The sequence below is a fragment of the Microcaecilia unicolor genome, chromosome 1 (assembly GCF_901765095.1).
Source record: "Microcaecilia unicolor chromosome 1, aMicUni1.1, whole genome shotgun sequence".
NCBI lineage: Eukaryota > Metazoa > Chordata > Amphibia > Gymnophiona > Siphonopidae > Microcaecilia > Microcaecilia unicolor.
In genome coordinates, this window is record NC_044031.1 from 272804474 (window position 1) to 272822512 (window position 18039).

The following is an 18039-nucleotide window of genomic DNA, read 5'->3' on the forward strand; positions in this document are numbered from 1 at the left end:
AGTCTCCATTCTCCCCCGCCCTCTCCTCCATCCACCCATATCCAGCAAATTTCCTCTTTCCCCTGCCCCCATTCATCCATCCATGTCCAGCAATTCTCCTCTCTCCCCTGCCCTCCCCTCCATCCATCCATGTCCAGCAACTCTCCATTCTCCCCTGCCCTCCCCTCCATCCATGTCCAGCAACTCTCCATTCTCCCCTGCCCTCCCCTCCATCAATCCATGTCCAGCAATTCTCTTCTCTCCCCTGCCCTCCCCTCCATCCATCTATGTCCAGCAATTCTCCTCTCTCCCCTGCCCTCCCCTCCTGTCCTGTCCAGCGATCTGTTCGTCCCTGCCCTCCTCTCCAATTCCAGCCATCTCTTTTCTCCCCCTGCCCTCCCATCCATGTCCAGCGATTCTCCCTGCCCTCCCTCTGCTCCCTGACAGACCTCCTCTCCGTTCCTTCCCCCCCCCATGCGTTTAAGTGTTTGGGGGGGGCAGCAGCCAGGGGAAGGTCACGGTTGGGCTGGGGAGGCTTAGACTCCCCAAGCCTCTTATAAGGGGCACCTATGACTGTCTTCCCATCCCACAAGATGGCCGGCTTCGCCTGATAATGGAAAAAAAAGCTAGTCTTGACGAGCATTTCGCCGGCTTTACTTGGTCCCTTTTTTTTCACGACCAAGCTTCAAAAAAGGGCCCCAACTGTGGTCACCAACCCCCTCCCACCCAAAAAAAAAAAAAAAAAAAAAATTTTTTTGCCAGCCTCAAATGTCATACCCAGCTCCCTGACAGCAGTATGTAAGTTCCTGGAGCAGTTTTTAGTGGGTGCAGTGCACTTCAGACAGGTGGACCCAGGCCCACCCCCCACCTGTTCCACTTCTGGTGGTAAATGGGAGCCCTCCAAAACCCACCCAAAACCCACTGTACCCACATCTAGGTGCCCCCCCTTCACCCCTTAGGGCTATGGTAATGGTGTAGAGTTGTGGGGAGTGGGTTTTGGGGGGAATTTGAGGGGCTAAACAACCAAGGGAAGGGAGCTATGCACCTGGGAGCTATTTTAATTTTTAGAAGTGCCCCCTAGGGTGCCCGGTTGGTGTCCTGGCATTTTGAGGAGGGCCAGTGCACTACAAATGCTGGCTCCTCCCATGACCAAATGCCTTGGATTTCGCCGGGCTTGAGATCGCCGGCATTATTTTCCATTTTGGCCGAAAACTGATGCCAGCCATCTCAACCCTGGTGAACTGTGACATTTGGCCGGGCCCAACCGTATTAGCGAAGAAAAAGATAGCCGGCCATCTTTTTCGAAAATACGGTTGGCTCCGCCGGCCCCGAAGATGACCAGCCAGCTATTTGGCCGGCGCCTTTCGATTACGCCCCTCCACGTTACTATTTTCCCACCTGTTTGCAGGCTCATTGTGGCTTACAGAGATGTATATGTTACTATATTACTGTATTTGTCTCTCACATCTTCCAGGATGACACTTCAGTCCTGATGTTACTCTTGAGTCTACCTTTTTGCAGCATCATATCTTGTCCCATTTACCCTGGAAAGAGTTTCTTTCTTGCGCATTATTTTTAAGTATTTAAATGCTTGCATAATATCTCCCCATCCTTCCTCTCCTCTGTGGTATACATATTTAAGTCTTTAAATTCTCTCTCATGTGTCTTTTGGTGAAAACCCAGTACCACTTTGACTGCCTCTAGTGTCTTTCCATTCTTACCGAGATATAGCCTCTAAAACTAAATGGATGTAGCATTCTAGGTGAAGCCTTTCCACAGTCTTGTGTAGGGCATCGTTACATCCTTTTTTGGCTGATTAGGCCAATTTGTACGCAGACCTGCATCCCTTTGGTTATGGCTACTTGCCACACAGTTTTGTGCAATTCTTTTCCTTTCAACAGCATAATTATATTCCAGATCTTGGTCTTCCTCCTGGTCCTTGCACATTAGCCTCTCCCCATCCCATCATGCACTCTTTTGGATTTCAATAATAATAAAAAGAGAAGTGGTTTATTGAACAATTACCCGACTTGGCCACATTTCGCCTACAGGTTGCTTCAGCGGTAAAACTAAAGCAAAGAATATATACATAAAAATCTCTTATTAAGCATAAATAATTAATAAAATACAGTATATAAAATCTAGCAAAGTTAAAATCAAATATTTAAAAAATCAATAAATAAGTACAAAATACTTACACAAATAGGACATGTATGTTCAGTGAATACATGTGTATGAGAAGAATGAAAAAATTAAATATTTCTTATTAATTATATACATCATTGATCATATAGTTGCTCAATGCATTTTATCAGAATATTCTAACTTCAAGGCTATATAATGACACAGCATACAATTGTGTCTCAGGTGCCCTTTTACTAAGGTGCACCAAAAAATGGGCTGTGCTAGTGTAGGCGCATGTTTTGGGCACATGCAGATCCATATTTCAGTACGCCTGTAAAAAAAGACCTTTTTAAAATTTTCACTGAAAAAGGACATGCAGCAAAATAAAAATTGGTGCGTGTCCATTTTGGGTCTGAGACCTTACCACCAGTCATTGACTTAGCGGTAAAGTCTTATGCAGTAACCGTGTGGTAATCGTCTACACGCATAGAATATTGATTACCGCCCGGTTTCTGCCACATGCTAGAAAATAAAAATTATTTTTCTGGCACGCGTAGTGGACGCGCATCAAAAATGAAATTACTGCAAGGGCCATGCAGTAGCCGGGCGAGAACTCCAAATTGACGTGCATTGGGTGCATGTAGGCGCCTAAGTAGCTTAGTAAAAGGGCCCCTCAGTGCACAGTGCCAGAGAAATAAAAAAAGGTTCTCATGAATGATCTAAAAAGATACCTACAGTGGTGGAAATAAGTATTTGATCCCTTGCTGATTTTGTAAGTTTGCCCACTGACAAAGACATGAGCAGCCCATAATTGAAGGGTAGGTTATTGGTAACAGTGAGAGATAGCACATCACAAATTAAATCCGGAAAATCACATTGTGGAAAGTATATGAATTTATTTGCATTCTGCAGAGGGAAATAAGTATTTGATCCCCCACCAACCAGTAAGAGATCTGGCCCCTACAGACCAGGTAGATGCTCCAAATCAACTCGTTACCTGCATGACAGACAGCTGTCGGCAATGGTCACCTGTATGAAAGACACCTGTCCACAGACTCAGTGAATCAGTCAGACTCTAACCTCTACAAAATGGCCAAGAGCAAGGAGCTGTCTAAGGATGTCAGGGACAAGATCATACACCTGCACAAGGCTGGAATGGGCTACAAAACCATCAGTAAGACGCTGGGCGAGAAGGAGACAACTGTTGGTGCCATAGTAAGAAAATGGAAGAAGTACAAAATGACTGTCAATCGACAAAGATCTGGGGCTCCACGCAAAATCTCACCTCGTGGGGTATCCTTGATCATGAGGAAGGTTAGAAATCAGCCTACAACTACAAGGGGGGAACTTGTCAATGATCTCAAGGCAGCTGGGACCACTGTCACCACGAAAACCATTGGTAACACATTACGACATAACGGATTGCAATCCTGCAGTGCCCGCAAGGTCCCCCTGCTCCGGAAGGCACATGTGACGGCCCGTCTGAAGTTTGCCAGTGAACACCTGGATGATGCCGAGAGTGATTGGGAGAAGGTGCTGTGGTCAGATGAGACAAAAATTGAGCTCTTTGGCATGAACTCAACTCGCCGTGTTTGGAGGAAGAGAAATGCTGCCTATGACCCAAAGAACACTGTCCCCACTGTCAAGCATGGAGGTGGAAATGTTATGTTTTGGGGGTGTTTCTCTGCTAAGGGCACAGGACTACTTCACCGCATCAATGGGAGAATGGATGGGGCCATGTACCGTACAATTCTGAGTGACAACCTCCTTCCCTCCGCCAGGGCCTTAAAAATGGGTCGTGGCTGGGTCTTCCAGCACGACAATGACCCAAAACATACAGCCAAGGCAACAAAGGAGTGGCTCAGGAAGAAGCACATTAGGGTCATGGAGTGGCCTAGCCAGTCACCAGACCTTAATCCCATTGAAAACTTATGGAGGGAGCTGAAGCTGCGAGTTGCCAAGCGACAGCCCAGAACTCTTAATGATTTAGAGATGATCTGCAAAGAGGAGTGGACCAAAATTCCTCCTGACATGTGTGCAAACCTCATCATCAACTACAGAAGACGTCTGACCGCTGTGCTTGCCAACAAGGGTTTTGCCACCAAGTATTAGGTCTTGTTTGCCAGAGGGATTAAATACTTATTTCCCTCTGCAGAATGCAAATAAATTCATATACTTTCCACAATGTGATTTTCCGGATTTAATTTGTGATGTGCTATCTCTCACTGTTACCAATAACCTACCCTTCAATTATGGGCTGCTCATGTCTTTGTCAGTGGGCAAACTTACAAAATCAGCAAGGGATCAAATACTTATTTCCACCACTGTACCTAAAAGGGGTCTAAATATAATCCCCTCTGTTTGCTAAGCTATGCTAGCGGTTACCGTGCGCTAATGCCGATACAGCCCATTTACTTTAAATGGGTTGTGTCAGCATTGCCATGCAGCTTAGTAGACAGTGGGGAATATTTCCCTAATAGTAATTATATTGAGAACACCTGAAAGTTCAAAAATTTCACAAAAAAGAGAGTCTGGTTGTAACTTTTCAGCGCAACAATATGGTATTCAAGGGATTTTTAGAAAAATAGGAAGAAACAAACCAGAGTTACTTACATACAACACTTCTCTTCACAGAGTCATCACTCCTTCTCTTCAAAAAGTATAGTTCTAATACATTCACTACTGTTGGCTGCTTATATGTGTTTGTCATAGTTCAAAGGTCATATCTCATAAAATCATCTTAAAACTTCAAAATATCATTATAAAACTGTGCAAAACTACTAAATATTACATTACATTTGGGCTTCTATCCCGCTAACACCTTTTTAGTTCTAAGTGGTTTACAAACTTCATAGGGAAAAGAGATCAGAATATTCCTCTGAGAATTACAACTGTTGATTTGGGGATGGGCAGAAATCTAGTTACAGTACATATTTCCTAAATAAGAAGTTTTTTTTTTTAATCTTTTTTGGAACATGAGATAAGAGTGTGTAGAGGAATACATTCTGGCAGTGTCTTTCCAAAGTCTTGCATCTTGAATGACAAGAGATTTGTCAAAGAGCGCTAGTCTCTTCATGCCTTTAGATGAGGGGAAAGTGAAGAAATTATCAATTTCTTGTCTCCTTTATCTGGGTGGGGTTGCAAAGCAGAAATGAGTTAGTAGGTAGCTGGGGATCAGTCCTTTCAGTGTTTTGAAGAGGAAGCAGGTCAGCTTGAAAAATACCTCAATGGGGAGCCAGTGCAATTTGATGTAGGAAGGAGAGACGCTGTCGGATTTTGATAGTCTGAAGATTAGTCTGTTTGCTGTATTTTGAATGGTTTGAAGTCTCTTAAGTAATGTTTTTGTGCAGCCGAAGTGTAGTAGATTGCAGTAGTCAAGTAATGATAGTACCAGCACGTGTACCAGTCATTCATACTGGTTAGTTTCGAAGTACTTCTGAATGGTCCGGAGCTTTCTCATTAGGTAGAAACATTTTTTGGTCAAAGCATTGACTTGTGCTTCAAGGGAAAGAGTGCAGTTGATTTGAACGCCTAGGAGTTTAAAGGTAGGAGAGAGATCGAAGTTTGCTTGGTTAACTGTAACTGGTTTAGGGATTTGGTTTGGTTTGATGTTGAAGCATAAGAATTTGGTTTTTTTTGGTATTGAGTTTTAGTTTGTGATCATGCATCCATTTTTCTAGAAGGTTGATGCATTGTTGGACCCTAGATACGTCTATTTTGAGAGTAGATTGTATGGGGATTAATACTGAGATGTCATGATAGTATAACTTCAATAAAAAACAAAAACTGACATTTTCAAATGTTATTAAATATTCATAAAATCACCCAAAAAATGCTAAAAAAAAAAACACTAGAAATCAAGGTACATAAATATAAAAAATACACATACCATTCAATGGGTGAGTGTCTGACCATCTAAAATCGCTAACACCCCCCCCCCCCAACCATTCCTAGAATCTGTCTAAAAAATGTTTTTAAACACTAAAAATCATTTTAAAAATCAGTGCGTTCCAGCAGCCATCTTGTGTTGCATTTCTATGGTGACGTCTTCTGAGCATGCTGTAGCTTAAAAGAAAAAAATGTGTGTACAGCAAAACATGTTCAAGCTCTCACTACAAATAAAAATCATTTTCACAATAAAAACAGTGTCCCAAACTAGTACTTAGAATTTCTAAGATATTTACAGTAATATGCTTCTCAAATAATTACAAATGCTAATAAATATACACATAAAAATACAAATTAGCTTCAATAATTAATTATACTACACCATGGAAGCTTCTAGCATGTCTTTATGAAAAATATCACATAAATCATAAAAATACAGACAAGTCTTTCTCTTGGTTTAAACCATTAGATTTCACATTATCATACTTAAAAATAAATCTTTGTTCAATCTGCATTAATGTTCTATCCATATTTCCTCTTCTCTGCAGTTCTTCAAATTTATGTTGTTGTTCACATATATGTTCAACCAGTGGTTTATCCTGTACTCCCTTTTTTATAGCACTCATCCTATATAATAATTCTCACCTCCAATGTTCTATGCGTCTTGCTGCCTGTGTTTGTGACTTCTTCGGAGTTGGTCTGCTAGGCTCCATAGCACAGGCTGACATCAGCAAACGCATTGTGACGTTAACATCAGAACCCAGGGTAAAAAAAAAAAGACATGCCTCACAGCTGATCCAACCCCCACCCCCCTCCCAAACTGCCATACAGCTTGACAGCAACACACACAAAAAAAAAGGCTCGAGCCTGCCTGACGCCACTAACGCACTCAACAGCAGCCCTCCCGAAACACCTGGGGGGGGTGCAGCATGACCCCCCCCCCCCCCGGCGCATCAACTCCCCCTCTCGGCACATCACCCAAGCCCCCCCCCAAGTGCATTCTTGCCTGCCCTTGTGCACACCGCTGGGGGGGTGTCGGTTCCGCTGGCTCCCTGCTCCCTCTGCCCCAGAACAGGAAGTAATCTGTTCCGGGGCAGAGGGAGCAGGGAACCAGCGGAGCCGACACCCCCCCAGCGGCGTGCACCCGGGGCGGACCGCCCCGCCCTTGCTACGCCACTGGTCAAGGGGAAGATGCTGGATAGAGGAGTAGAGAGGATAGGGAAGACGGGAGATACTGGATCAAGGAAGGATGGAAAGAAAGGAAATATGCTTGCTCAGGGAGAGAAGGGTAGATAGTAGACATGGTGTGAGTAGGGTGACAGAAGGGAGATGCTGAATTGGGATGGGGAAGAGGGAGGGAGGGGGGACACTGAAACTCAGAGGGAGGGAGGGAGACCCTTAAACTCGGAGGGAGGGAGGAAGGGAGGGCACCCTGAAACTCGGAGGAAGGGAGGGCACCCTGAAACTCGGAGGGCGGGAGGGGACCCTGAAACTCGGAGGGAGGGAGGGGACGACCCTGGAACTCGGAGGGAGGGGATGACGACCCTGGAACTGGGAAGGAGGGGGGGCCCTGGCACACACTCTCATTCTCACACACACACTCTCTCTCTCTCTCTCTCTCTCAAACACACTCGCACCCACTCTCACTCTCTGTCACACACACACACTCACACATTCACTCTCTCTCTCTCTCACAGAGTCACTCTCACACACACTCTCTCAAACATACACACTCCGAGGAAAACCTTGCTAGCGCCCGTTTCATTTGTGTCAGAAGCAGGCCTTTTTTACTAGTGTTCTATAATGTGTTTATTTAATGGTCTTATTTATGTATGTTAATTTGCATGGACAAATGACTGTACATATCACATGTGCTGTCTTACAATTTGAATATTGTCTCGACTCATACCTGTTTCCTGAATAAGGACGTACAAATAACGTATCCCCCCTAAGCCATGCTGTCTGCTGCCATGCGCTAATGCCGATATAGTCCATTTACTTTGAATGGGCTGTGTCAGCATTGACACATGGCAGCCGCTAGCATGGCTTAGTAAACAAGGGTGTTAGTTTTTAAATTTACATGGCATACAGAGCATTGCAAACATGTAATGACCCCAAACACCATCTCATTTATGTAATATTGGAAATGCTGATGGGGAAAGAATATCTTATTCTTACTCCTCTTAAAGGCAACTAACATTTCTTTATCTGCAAAATGGGGAATATTTTTAATTATCAGCCAATATTTCTTGAATATTTTAATGATGTCATATGATAAGTGGTGATAATAAAGTGTACAAAGACAACCTTACTAGTATCTCTTTTCAGCTGTGTCCTCAAAAGTGACAATCTTTTGTTTTTCAGCTCTAACTATGCCATCTTTCACATGTCTAATGGGATAACCTCTATCCAGAATCCTTTCAGCTATAATCTTTGTTTCATTCTTTATATCATCTTTAGCAGAACAAATTATTTTCATTTTTAAAAACTCTAAAGTATAGAAGTGTACAAGTATAGAATGTATATCTTTTTTTAAATTAATTTGGTGCCCTGTTTATTAAGTCACGCTGTAGGCATACTAGTGTTTTTAGCATGTGCTAAAATTTAGTGTACGCTAATGCTAGAGACACCCATATATTCCTATGGGTGTCTCTAGTGTTACCATTTTTTTTTTAATTTTTAGACAGATTCCAGCAGTGTTTTGAAGAGTTTTTTATTAGCAATTTTAGGTGGTCAGACACTCATCCATTGAATGGTATGTGTATTTTTGATATTTATGTGCCATGATTTCTAGTGTTCTTTTAGCATTTGAAAATGTCAGCTTTTGATTTTTAGTGAAGTTATACTATCATTTTTAGTAGTTTTGCACAGTTTTATAATGATATTTTGAAGTTTTAAGGTGATTTTCTGAGATATGACCTTTGAACTATAACATTACTACTACTACTACTACTATTTAACGTTTATATAGTGCTACAAAGCATACGCAGCGCTGCACAAACATAGAAAGACAGTCCCTGCTCAAAGAGCTTACAATCTAATAGACAATAATAATAAAGCAAGCAAATCAATTAATGTGTAGAGGAAAGAGGAGAGGAGGGTAGGTAGAAGCGAGTGGTATAAGTGGTTATAGTCAAAAGCAATGTTGAAGAGGTGGGCTTTCAATCTAGATTTAAAGATGGGCAAGGATGGGGCAAGACGTAGGGGCTCAGGAAGTTTATTCCAGGCATAGGGTGCAGCGAGACAGAAGGAGCGAAGTCTGGAGTTGGCAGTAGTGGAGAAGGGAACAGATAAGAAGAATTTATCCATGGATCGGAGCGCACAGGAAGAGGAGTAAGGAAGGACGAGTGTGGAGAGATACTGGGGAGCAGCAGAGTGAATACATTTATAGGTTAGTAGAAGAAGTTTAAACAGGATGCGAAAACGGATAGGGAGCCAGTGAAGCGACCTGAGGAGAGGGGTAGTATGAGTAAAGCGACCCTGGCGGAAGACGACATATATATAAGCAGCCAATATAGTGGGTGCAGGGCTTTTTTTGAGGGGGTACTTGGGGGTACTGAGTACCGGCACCTTTTCCATTATCTGCTAAAATTGACCCATGGTCCTGTTGAATAAAAGCATGAAAGATTAAAAGTATGAAAAAGTCCCCAAGTTTTAATGAAAGATCTCAGGCTCTATACACCAAGTCTGTCTTGTCATAGATTCTGTGACTGATTGCAGGGGGCTTGGCTACAGTGGGGTGGGTTTCTCAGTGATCACCCCATTCCTGAAGGGTGGCCTGGCATTTGAGTACCGGCACCTTTTTCGCTAGAAAAAATGCATTGAGTGGGTGTATTAGAACTATACTGTTGGAAGAGAAGGAGTGCTGACCCTGTGAAAGGAAATGCTGTATGTGAGTAACTCTGGTTTGTTTTTTCTTATTTTTCTAAAAATCCTTTGAACGCTATATTATTCTGCTGCAAAGTTATGACCAAGCTGGCTTATTTGTCAATTTTTTGAACTTTCGGGTGTTTCCAGTATAATTATCATTAGGGGTATATTGTGTTTACACCCCTTTTGGGGCCCTCTTTACTAAGCCGCTCTGTAGGTTCACTAGCATTTTAGTGTGCGCTAAAAATTATCTCAGGCTAATGCTAGAGACACCCATAGGAATATATGGATGTGTCTAGCATTAGTGTGCACTAAATTTTAGCACGCACTAAGAAACGCTAGTGTGTCTTAGTAAACAGGTCCCTTAGGGTCCCTTTTACCAAGCTGCAGTAAAATGGGGCCTGCAGTGGGTAAAAGGGAAGTCTCTCTCCTGCAAAAAATGACCATGTGACAAGTAAAGCCCTTGCCGCAAGGCCATTTTTTTTGGGGGGGGGGGAGCTCTTACCACCACCCACTTCCCAATTACCTCAAGGTACACTCCAGCACTTTCCACTAGCGGTGGAAAGTACCACCGTGCTGCTGCGATAGCCCGATGGTACTTCCTGTTTAGCTAGCAGTAAGCCCGCGTTGGGCTTACTGCCGCTTAGTACAAGGGGCCTAAGTTAGGTGTCTTTTTAGATCATTCATGAGAAACATTTTTCTTTCTCTGACACTGCACTGAGACACAATTATATTCTGTGCCACTATATAGCCTTGTGATTAGATTATTCTGATAAAATGCATGGAGTGTCTATATTATCACTGATGCATGTAATTTATAAGAAATATTTAATGTTTTCATTCTTCTCATGCAAATGTATTCACACTGAACATACCTGTCCTATTTGTGTAAGTATTTTGTACTTATTTAGGGGGCATTTTAGAGTTGTTATACAGTAAATTCTGCTCTTTTGTTTTAGGAGCTGGCAATCCAGACTGTAAAGTAGCCATTGTTATGGGAAAAACTGGAAATTCTCCAGGCCAATCCAATTCTTTGTCTAAGTAAGTAATAATTGTAGCCCTTAATAGAAAATTACCCTAGTCTGTTGCTTGTGAGTCTACGATAATTAAATTATCCTGTCTAGGAAGTAGCCAGGGATCATGTTCAGGCATTCTGCAATTGTGGGTGAGGTTGTGGAGCATTCATCGGGCTATGAAAATGTCATGCTTTGCCTGGGGTGTAGAGAAATTCTCCACCAACCTATCTGGACACCTAAACTAAGATTTCAGAATACCAAATGTCCTTTCTATGACAGCCCTGGTCTGCCTGTGTATTGTCTTATAATTCTGTTCTGCAGCTCCTTGGAGGTGGACTATGGGGTTCATCAGCCAGTCTTGAGAGAGAGCCTCTGTCACTTGCAGAAGAAAAACAGAGTGGATATGAGTGAATGTGCAGTTCATGACATAGGATCCAGCTCTGTGGGTACAGTGGGTGCTGAACACCCCCAGTGTTGAGCAAGCACCTTAATTTGTATCCAGGGAGGGGTAATTTGTATTGTGTTTGGCACCTCAGTCATTTTGAAATATTGACACCTATGATGGTGTGGGCATCACTGCATAGATGGCCCCAGACACTTGCATGGTTGGTTGGTACACACAGAGAAAGTCATCCATGGGTCAAGAAATAGCTGGTTAGGGGTTATGAAAGGATGGGTGGGTGGATGGTGTATGCTCAATTAGAAGGTAGCAAACATGCACATCTATTTTAATGTGTGGGGCATTGTAAACCCTCTGCATTTTGAGGGAATGAAAGGACTTTCAATTGCAATAGATGGCCTCTGTCTGCAAGAGGTCTTATAGCTATGTGGGTGTAGTCCCTGAGTACAGGAGAGAAAGTGGATGGGATCTGATATACCGCCTTTTTGTAGTTACATTTAAAGTGGTTTATATATTGTATGCGGGTAATTATTTTGTACCTGGGACAATGGTGCGTTAACTGACTTGCCCAGCATCACTAGGAGGTGATGTGCATGCCAGCTCTTAGAATTCTGTCACTATTTCGTGTTGAAGCTGCTATTGTTCAGACAAGAGAATATATTAAGTGTCTCTCTTGGAAAAGCCTGTAGAAACTGAGCAATGCAGCATAATGTGACTGGCTGAATAATGCCTATTGTGGTCCTGAGGAATGTCTGGAAGGATCTGGTGGCAAGAATTCTAGGGCTGTGGTGACCTTCAGGTGCATTGGCAGAGTTTGCCCTTCCACACAGTGGGCTCTAGGTCTGCCTCCAGGTGAACTGTTGACTCCTTATCAAATTTAAACCTGCACATGCATTTCTCCTCTGTCATGCCCATAAATTGTGTTCTGGGCCTCGATATCCTCTGCACAAGAGTTCTCCTCCTCCTCTGTTGTCTCTTTCTCCTGTGAGCCACTGCACACAGCAGCACCACTTTGCACTCATGGCTATCATCAGCACCCACCAGCAGCAGTGGCATAAACACAGACATACAGCCACACCTGGATATATACACACAAACACACAGACTGACAAGCATTGGCAATGGGACACACCAAGATACAATCACACAAACTCACAGACACTGACAAGCACTTGCACAGAAAGGGAGACACTCAGAGAACTTTGGAGTGATAGGGAGGAGGAGCAGGGATTAGGGCTGTAAAAGAGCACTTGAAGGACAGGTGGTTGTAGTGGTGGAGAGAGGTAAAAAGGGAGAATAAGGGGCAGGAATGGGGCTGTAGAGGCTTCAGGAGGTTTAGTGAGGGCAGAGGAGAAGATTGTTTGAAGATGAGTGAGAACTGACCACACACTGATACGCTAGACAACAGCACCATGCACCATCCAATATTCCAGGTCAAGAGAGACATCATCTTCTGATTGTTATCGGTTTACATAGCAGGTGGACTTACACTTTTGGTGGCATATGTGTGCCCGCCCAGCCCATACCTATTCTCCACCCCACACATGCCTCTTTTTATGGCTCATATTTGTGGAATATACTTTGCAACTGGAGAATTTATTCCACTAAAAGTTAGTCTTCACTAAAGGTCCAAAATACTGGAATGCTTCATACAATCACGAAGGAATCAATATGTTTCATCCAACATTGTAAAATACAATTTACTTGGAGGAAAAGAGCCTCAGTTTACGCTAGACAATCTTCTTTATGGTTCAGAAAATATCACTGACCCCTTCCAGCTACTTTCTATCATCGGTTCTATAAAAACCTCCAAAAGCTGTCCTTTTAATTTAAATTCTATCTTTTTTCTTTATCTTTCAACAATCATCTTTCTTAAAGACTCCTCAATGAACACCATATATTTAAATCATGTATAGATGCGGGAAAAGAACTTTCAAGTGGATGATTCCAATGGGGACCCGTTTCATCCACTCTTCAACCAGGGATGTTCTGGAATAGAAAAATAAAAAACACATCTTCCAATCCGCAATCATACAAAGGATTTTCATGCTTATAAACATGGTTGTCTTTTAACTATTTGTGGGAACCATCATATGTGCACCCGTTTTCCTCCTCTATAGCAATGCTTTGCTATTTGGGCACCCATCTGCTCAATCTCAGCACACATTTGGTGCCTACCTTTTATTGAATTACTTCCATTCCCTATTGCTCACTCCCAGCACTAAGAAGTGGCTTTTTTCAAGTTTAGCTAATATTAATTGATGGACATTTCCTCAGGAGCTTTTCCAACTCCCTTTTAAATCCAGCTACACTCGATTCCATATGCACATTTTCTGACCACAAATTTAACAGCTTAATTATGTTTTGAGTGAAAATTGCCTTCTCCAGTTTGTTTTAAATCTGTTCTATGCATTGTACTTAGTCCTAGTATTATTGGAAAGGGTGAACTACTATTTCCTATTTATCTGTCCCACCCCACTCATGATTTTAGGGAGCTTTTTCATACCCTCTCTTAGATCTTTTTCAACTTGTTTATCCTTTCTTTGCCCCTTGTATCATCTTCTCTGTACTATTCTAGTTCTTCTATTTCTTTTCTGAGATCAGGCAATCAGAATTTCAAACAATATTCAAGGTATAGTTGCACTATAAAGCTATACAGAAGCATTATGATAGTCTCAGTTTTATTCTCTATTTCCTTTTGAATAATTTCTAACATTCCAGTGTTTTTTAATAACTTTTATTAATATTGTCAAGAATACATCCAACAGAAATCCAGCAACTTATGTTAAAAAAAGAAAAACAGTACCCTGCTGGCGTGCTTACACAAGAAGTTTAAAAGCATACTTTTTATATAAGTAACAATTCAAAAGCTCCATCCTCAAATTAAGCATTGATTTCAAGGGATAATTAATCATGGATGTTTCTTCTCCATGGTCAATCCAAGAAAACTCTTCATCTACTCCTATTCCTCCTTCCCCACCCCCACAGAGCTCACCCCCATCCCCGCCAAGGACAGATCAAATAATAAAAGAAAAGAGACAAACATAAGGCACTTAACAAGATATTGTGTGCTCTATGAGGAAGTACTTCCCAGATCGGAAACCATGTAAGTTCTAACAGTTTCCAAGATGTAGGGTTCTAGAGGTTTTTTGACTGTCACACAGCACACTGAGCTGAGGATTTCAATGTGTTATTCATAGTGACATCATGATCTTTTCCTAAAGACTGACCCCCAATATTGGAACCAAGTGTTGTGTGTACTTATGAGTTATGATTATCTTTCCCTATGTTTAGCACTTTGCCCTTGACCACATTAAATGTCATTTGCCATCTAGAAACCTACTTCTCCAATGTGATAAGGTTCTTCTGCACCTCCTCACAGTTTGTGTTTTAACTGCTTTGAATGTTTTTGTGTCCTATGCATATTTGATCAATTCACTCATTGTTTCTTTTTCAAACCATTAATGAATAAGTTATTTTATCTATTCAGTATTTAGACCTTCCGATGGTGCGGCTCAGGGGAGAGACCCTGGAGTGATAGTGTCTGAGGATCTCAGGTTGATAAAACAATGTGACAAGTTGGTGGTTGTAGCCAGAAAGATGCTAAACTGCATAGAAAGAGTTGCAACCAACAGATGAAAGAAAGAGTTGATGCCCCTGTACAAGTCATTGGTGAGGCCCCAGTTGGAGTACTGTGTTCAGTTTTAGAGGCCATATCTTGCTAAGGACGTAAAGAATTGAAGCAATTCAGAGAAAAGCAACAAAAATGATAATGGGGTTTGCACCAGAAGACCTACAAAAAGAGACATGAGAACCTACATATGTATACCCTAGAGGAAAGGAGGGATAGGGTTGATATGATGCAGAGGTTTAAATGTTTAAAAGGTATTAATGTGCAACCAAACCTTTTCCAGAGAAGGATAAGTGGTAGAACTAGAGGGCATGAATTGAGGTTACAGAGACGTTGACTTAGAAGTAATGTTAGGGTCACAAAATGCCTAGCCACCTACCTGGGGCTACACCGTGGCCACTTTGAGGGTCTATCCCCAGCACAGCTCAGGTTCTCCTGCACCCTCCTCCCAGCGACTGGGTCCCAACCGCCTCTGGGCAAGTCTCTTGCTCTCAAGGTGTTCCCCAGTGATTTCTAGGTTACTGGGGCCACACTCCCAGGGGTCTCACAGTTCATAGAAAGCACTCATAGACCCAACACACAAATCACCAGGATTCTTAGTCAGTCCAAACAAGCAGAGGCAATAAACTAAAATGTTTATTGTCTTGAAAAATTAGAACAATGAACAGAAAAGGTGCAAACAAATAACAGGTAACAAATAGGATTACTTAAAAAAAATATCTAAACACTTGTTTACTATCTAAATAGTACCTGGGGAGTTCAGGACATATAGCTGCTCACAGGTTATCAAACATAACTGTTCACAGGACCTTAGCAAAGCAATCTTTCTCTCTCTTCTCACTGGCTAAGACTGGAGAAAAAGTTAGTACATCCTGGCTGAATTTGAGCTCCTGGGCCAATTAGAGCCCAGAACAGCAAATTTTAAAAGTAGCTGGCCACATCTCTGCAGGTTAACTTCTTCTCTGTGTTAAACTAAAGAAGGAACAGTCATGTCTCTATAACAGCTTTAAACATAAACATGCACCACCTGCTGGCCAAACTAGAGAAATACACCATGAAATATTCTTGTAATTCATATGCTGGAAAATTCACCATTTCACCACAGTTAGAAGTACTTTTTTTAACGGAGAAGGCGGTGGATGCCTGGACTGCCCAGCCACGGGAGGTGGTAGAGACAAAAATGGTAACATAATTCAATAATGCATAGAATAAGCACAAAGGATTCCTATATGGAAAGAGAATGGAATGGAAATGTAAACCACCAAAAATTGTCTTAAAGAAACTAAAAGCATCTAAAAGAGCAGGAGTCTTTTTTTCCCTCTGTCATAAAGCTTTCATATTGCAGCAAAGTTGCCACTGGTTATCACATAGCAACAATTATGTACACTTACAGTTAATTTTAGAAAAACCTCAAATTGAACCGATCCTACCTCAATTGATAACCTTCCATAATGCATCATCAGAAGCACAAAGCTAATCTGATTGTTCAAAGTATGTAAAATTGCCTTCTGGAATTGGATAACATATTTGAACTCTCTTTTAATAGTTCAATTTATATGTCTCTCTGGTTTAACATTAAAATTAGAATTAATAACTCTACTATCTTTTGGCCAGATTGGACAAAGAAGGGAATTTGGACTCTAAATATATCTGTACTGATAACTGTGTATTTCCATCTCTTAGCCCCCCCCCCCCCCCCCCCAGGGAGGGAAAACACAGATAAGAAAGAGAACTTAGACTCCATTAGGCGCAGCCAGTAAATTACCTTTATTAGCTTGTCACAGAGCAAAAAAAAAATACAAATAGTTCTCTCTCTTGGAGCAGGTTGTCAGCAGCGCACATCCTGAAAAACAAACTGCCCCCTACCATATATGGATTGGTCATGTATTCTATCAGTCTCTCCTGATGTGTTTGCACGTGAACAGTCTGTGGCCATTGGTTAGTCAGTTATCAGTATAGCATGCAGTTAGTCACAGAGCAAAAACATTACATAGAACAATACCCTTGTGTCCTCTCTCTGTCTATCTCCCTTAGCCCTCACACTGTGTACTCAGCCTGTCAGCAACTGCCAAGGTTACCTTATATAAAAGGCATGATCTCAGCTCCCAGCTCCTGAGAAAAGCACTAGTATGTTGCAAAGATAACTTGTTAGGCCATCTTGTGAGAACCAAACTGACAGTACAGGCCTTAGGCCTAGTCCTTAGTAACAGGCCTCAAAAGAGGAAAGAATATACACAACGAAGAACTCTTATCTTTCACAACATTGCAAAAGAAGTTTGCTTTACCTTCAACATAGTTTATAGATGGTTACATAAAGAAAGGGAATCTTTTGGACTCTATTACATATGAAGCACCATCCCTGTGAACTACATTGAACTTACTCCACATAGCATCCTCTGTATACAAACCTTTGATCACTCACTACTATAAAACAAACAATGCTCTATAGGACTCATGGGAATCGGATTTGAATCATCATCATTCTGATGATAGCTCAAAGTTCTGGTCAAAATCATTGTCATCAGCAAGTTCCCTTCAATCCATGTTATTCCTATATCACAAAGCTAGTTGGACACCTAGAAAATTACACATAGCCTAACATCCTCAAATGCATGTTGGAACTGCAGTTCTCAAACAGGCACCTTATTACATATGTTATATGAATGCAGTGAAGTACTTTTGGAAGGATGTATGGTCCATCATTACTAGGATCTTTAGCCTTGAAATAGATATCTCACCATCTATTATGTATGTCATTTATATCCCACATTATCCCAAGAAAACTCAGGTTCAATGTGGCTTACGGTGAAGATTAATTGAACAGAGATATAATTACATTCAAGCAGGCACAATACAGCTGTTAATAGAGAATAATAATCTAAGGCATGAATAAAGTAACAATGAACAACTTAAAGACCAAAACCGAGCTTCTCATTCCCCCCCCCAAACCCACCTCCCCGCTCCCCCCGTTTTCTATTTCTGTTGATGGCTCTCTCATTCTCCCTGTCTCCTCAGCTCGAAACCTTGGGGTCATCTTTGACTCTTCTCTCTCCTTCTCTGCTCATATCCAGCAGATTGCCAAGACCTGTCGTTTCTTTCTTTACAACATCCGTAAAATCCGCCCCTTTCTT

At 41.9% G+C, this 18039-nt stretch overlaps 1 protein-coding gene across 4 annotated transcripts in view; it reads left to right on the forward strand.

Moving 5' to 3' along the window:
• ACAD11 (acyl-CoA dehydrogenase family member 11) overlaps positions 1–18039 on the forward strand; it is a 305211-nt gene that overhangs the window by 134554 nt on the left and 152618 nt on the right. For all 4 annotated transcript variants that reach the window (XR_003942519.1, XR_003942520.1, XM_030206676.1 and 1 more), the window contains exon 14: positions 10821–10902. Coding sequence is in view for 2 of the 4 variants with exons in the window: in XM_030206676.1 (XP_030062536.1) it covers positions 10821–10902 (82 nt within the window). In the remaining 2 variants the exon portion in view is untranslated. The remainder of the gene's footprint in view (positions 1–10820; positions 10903–18039) is intronic.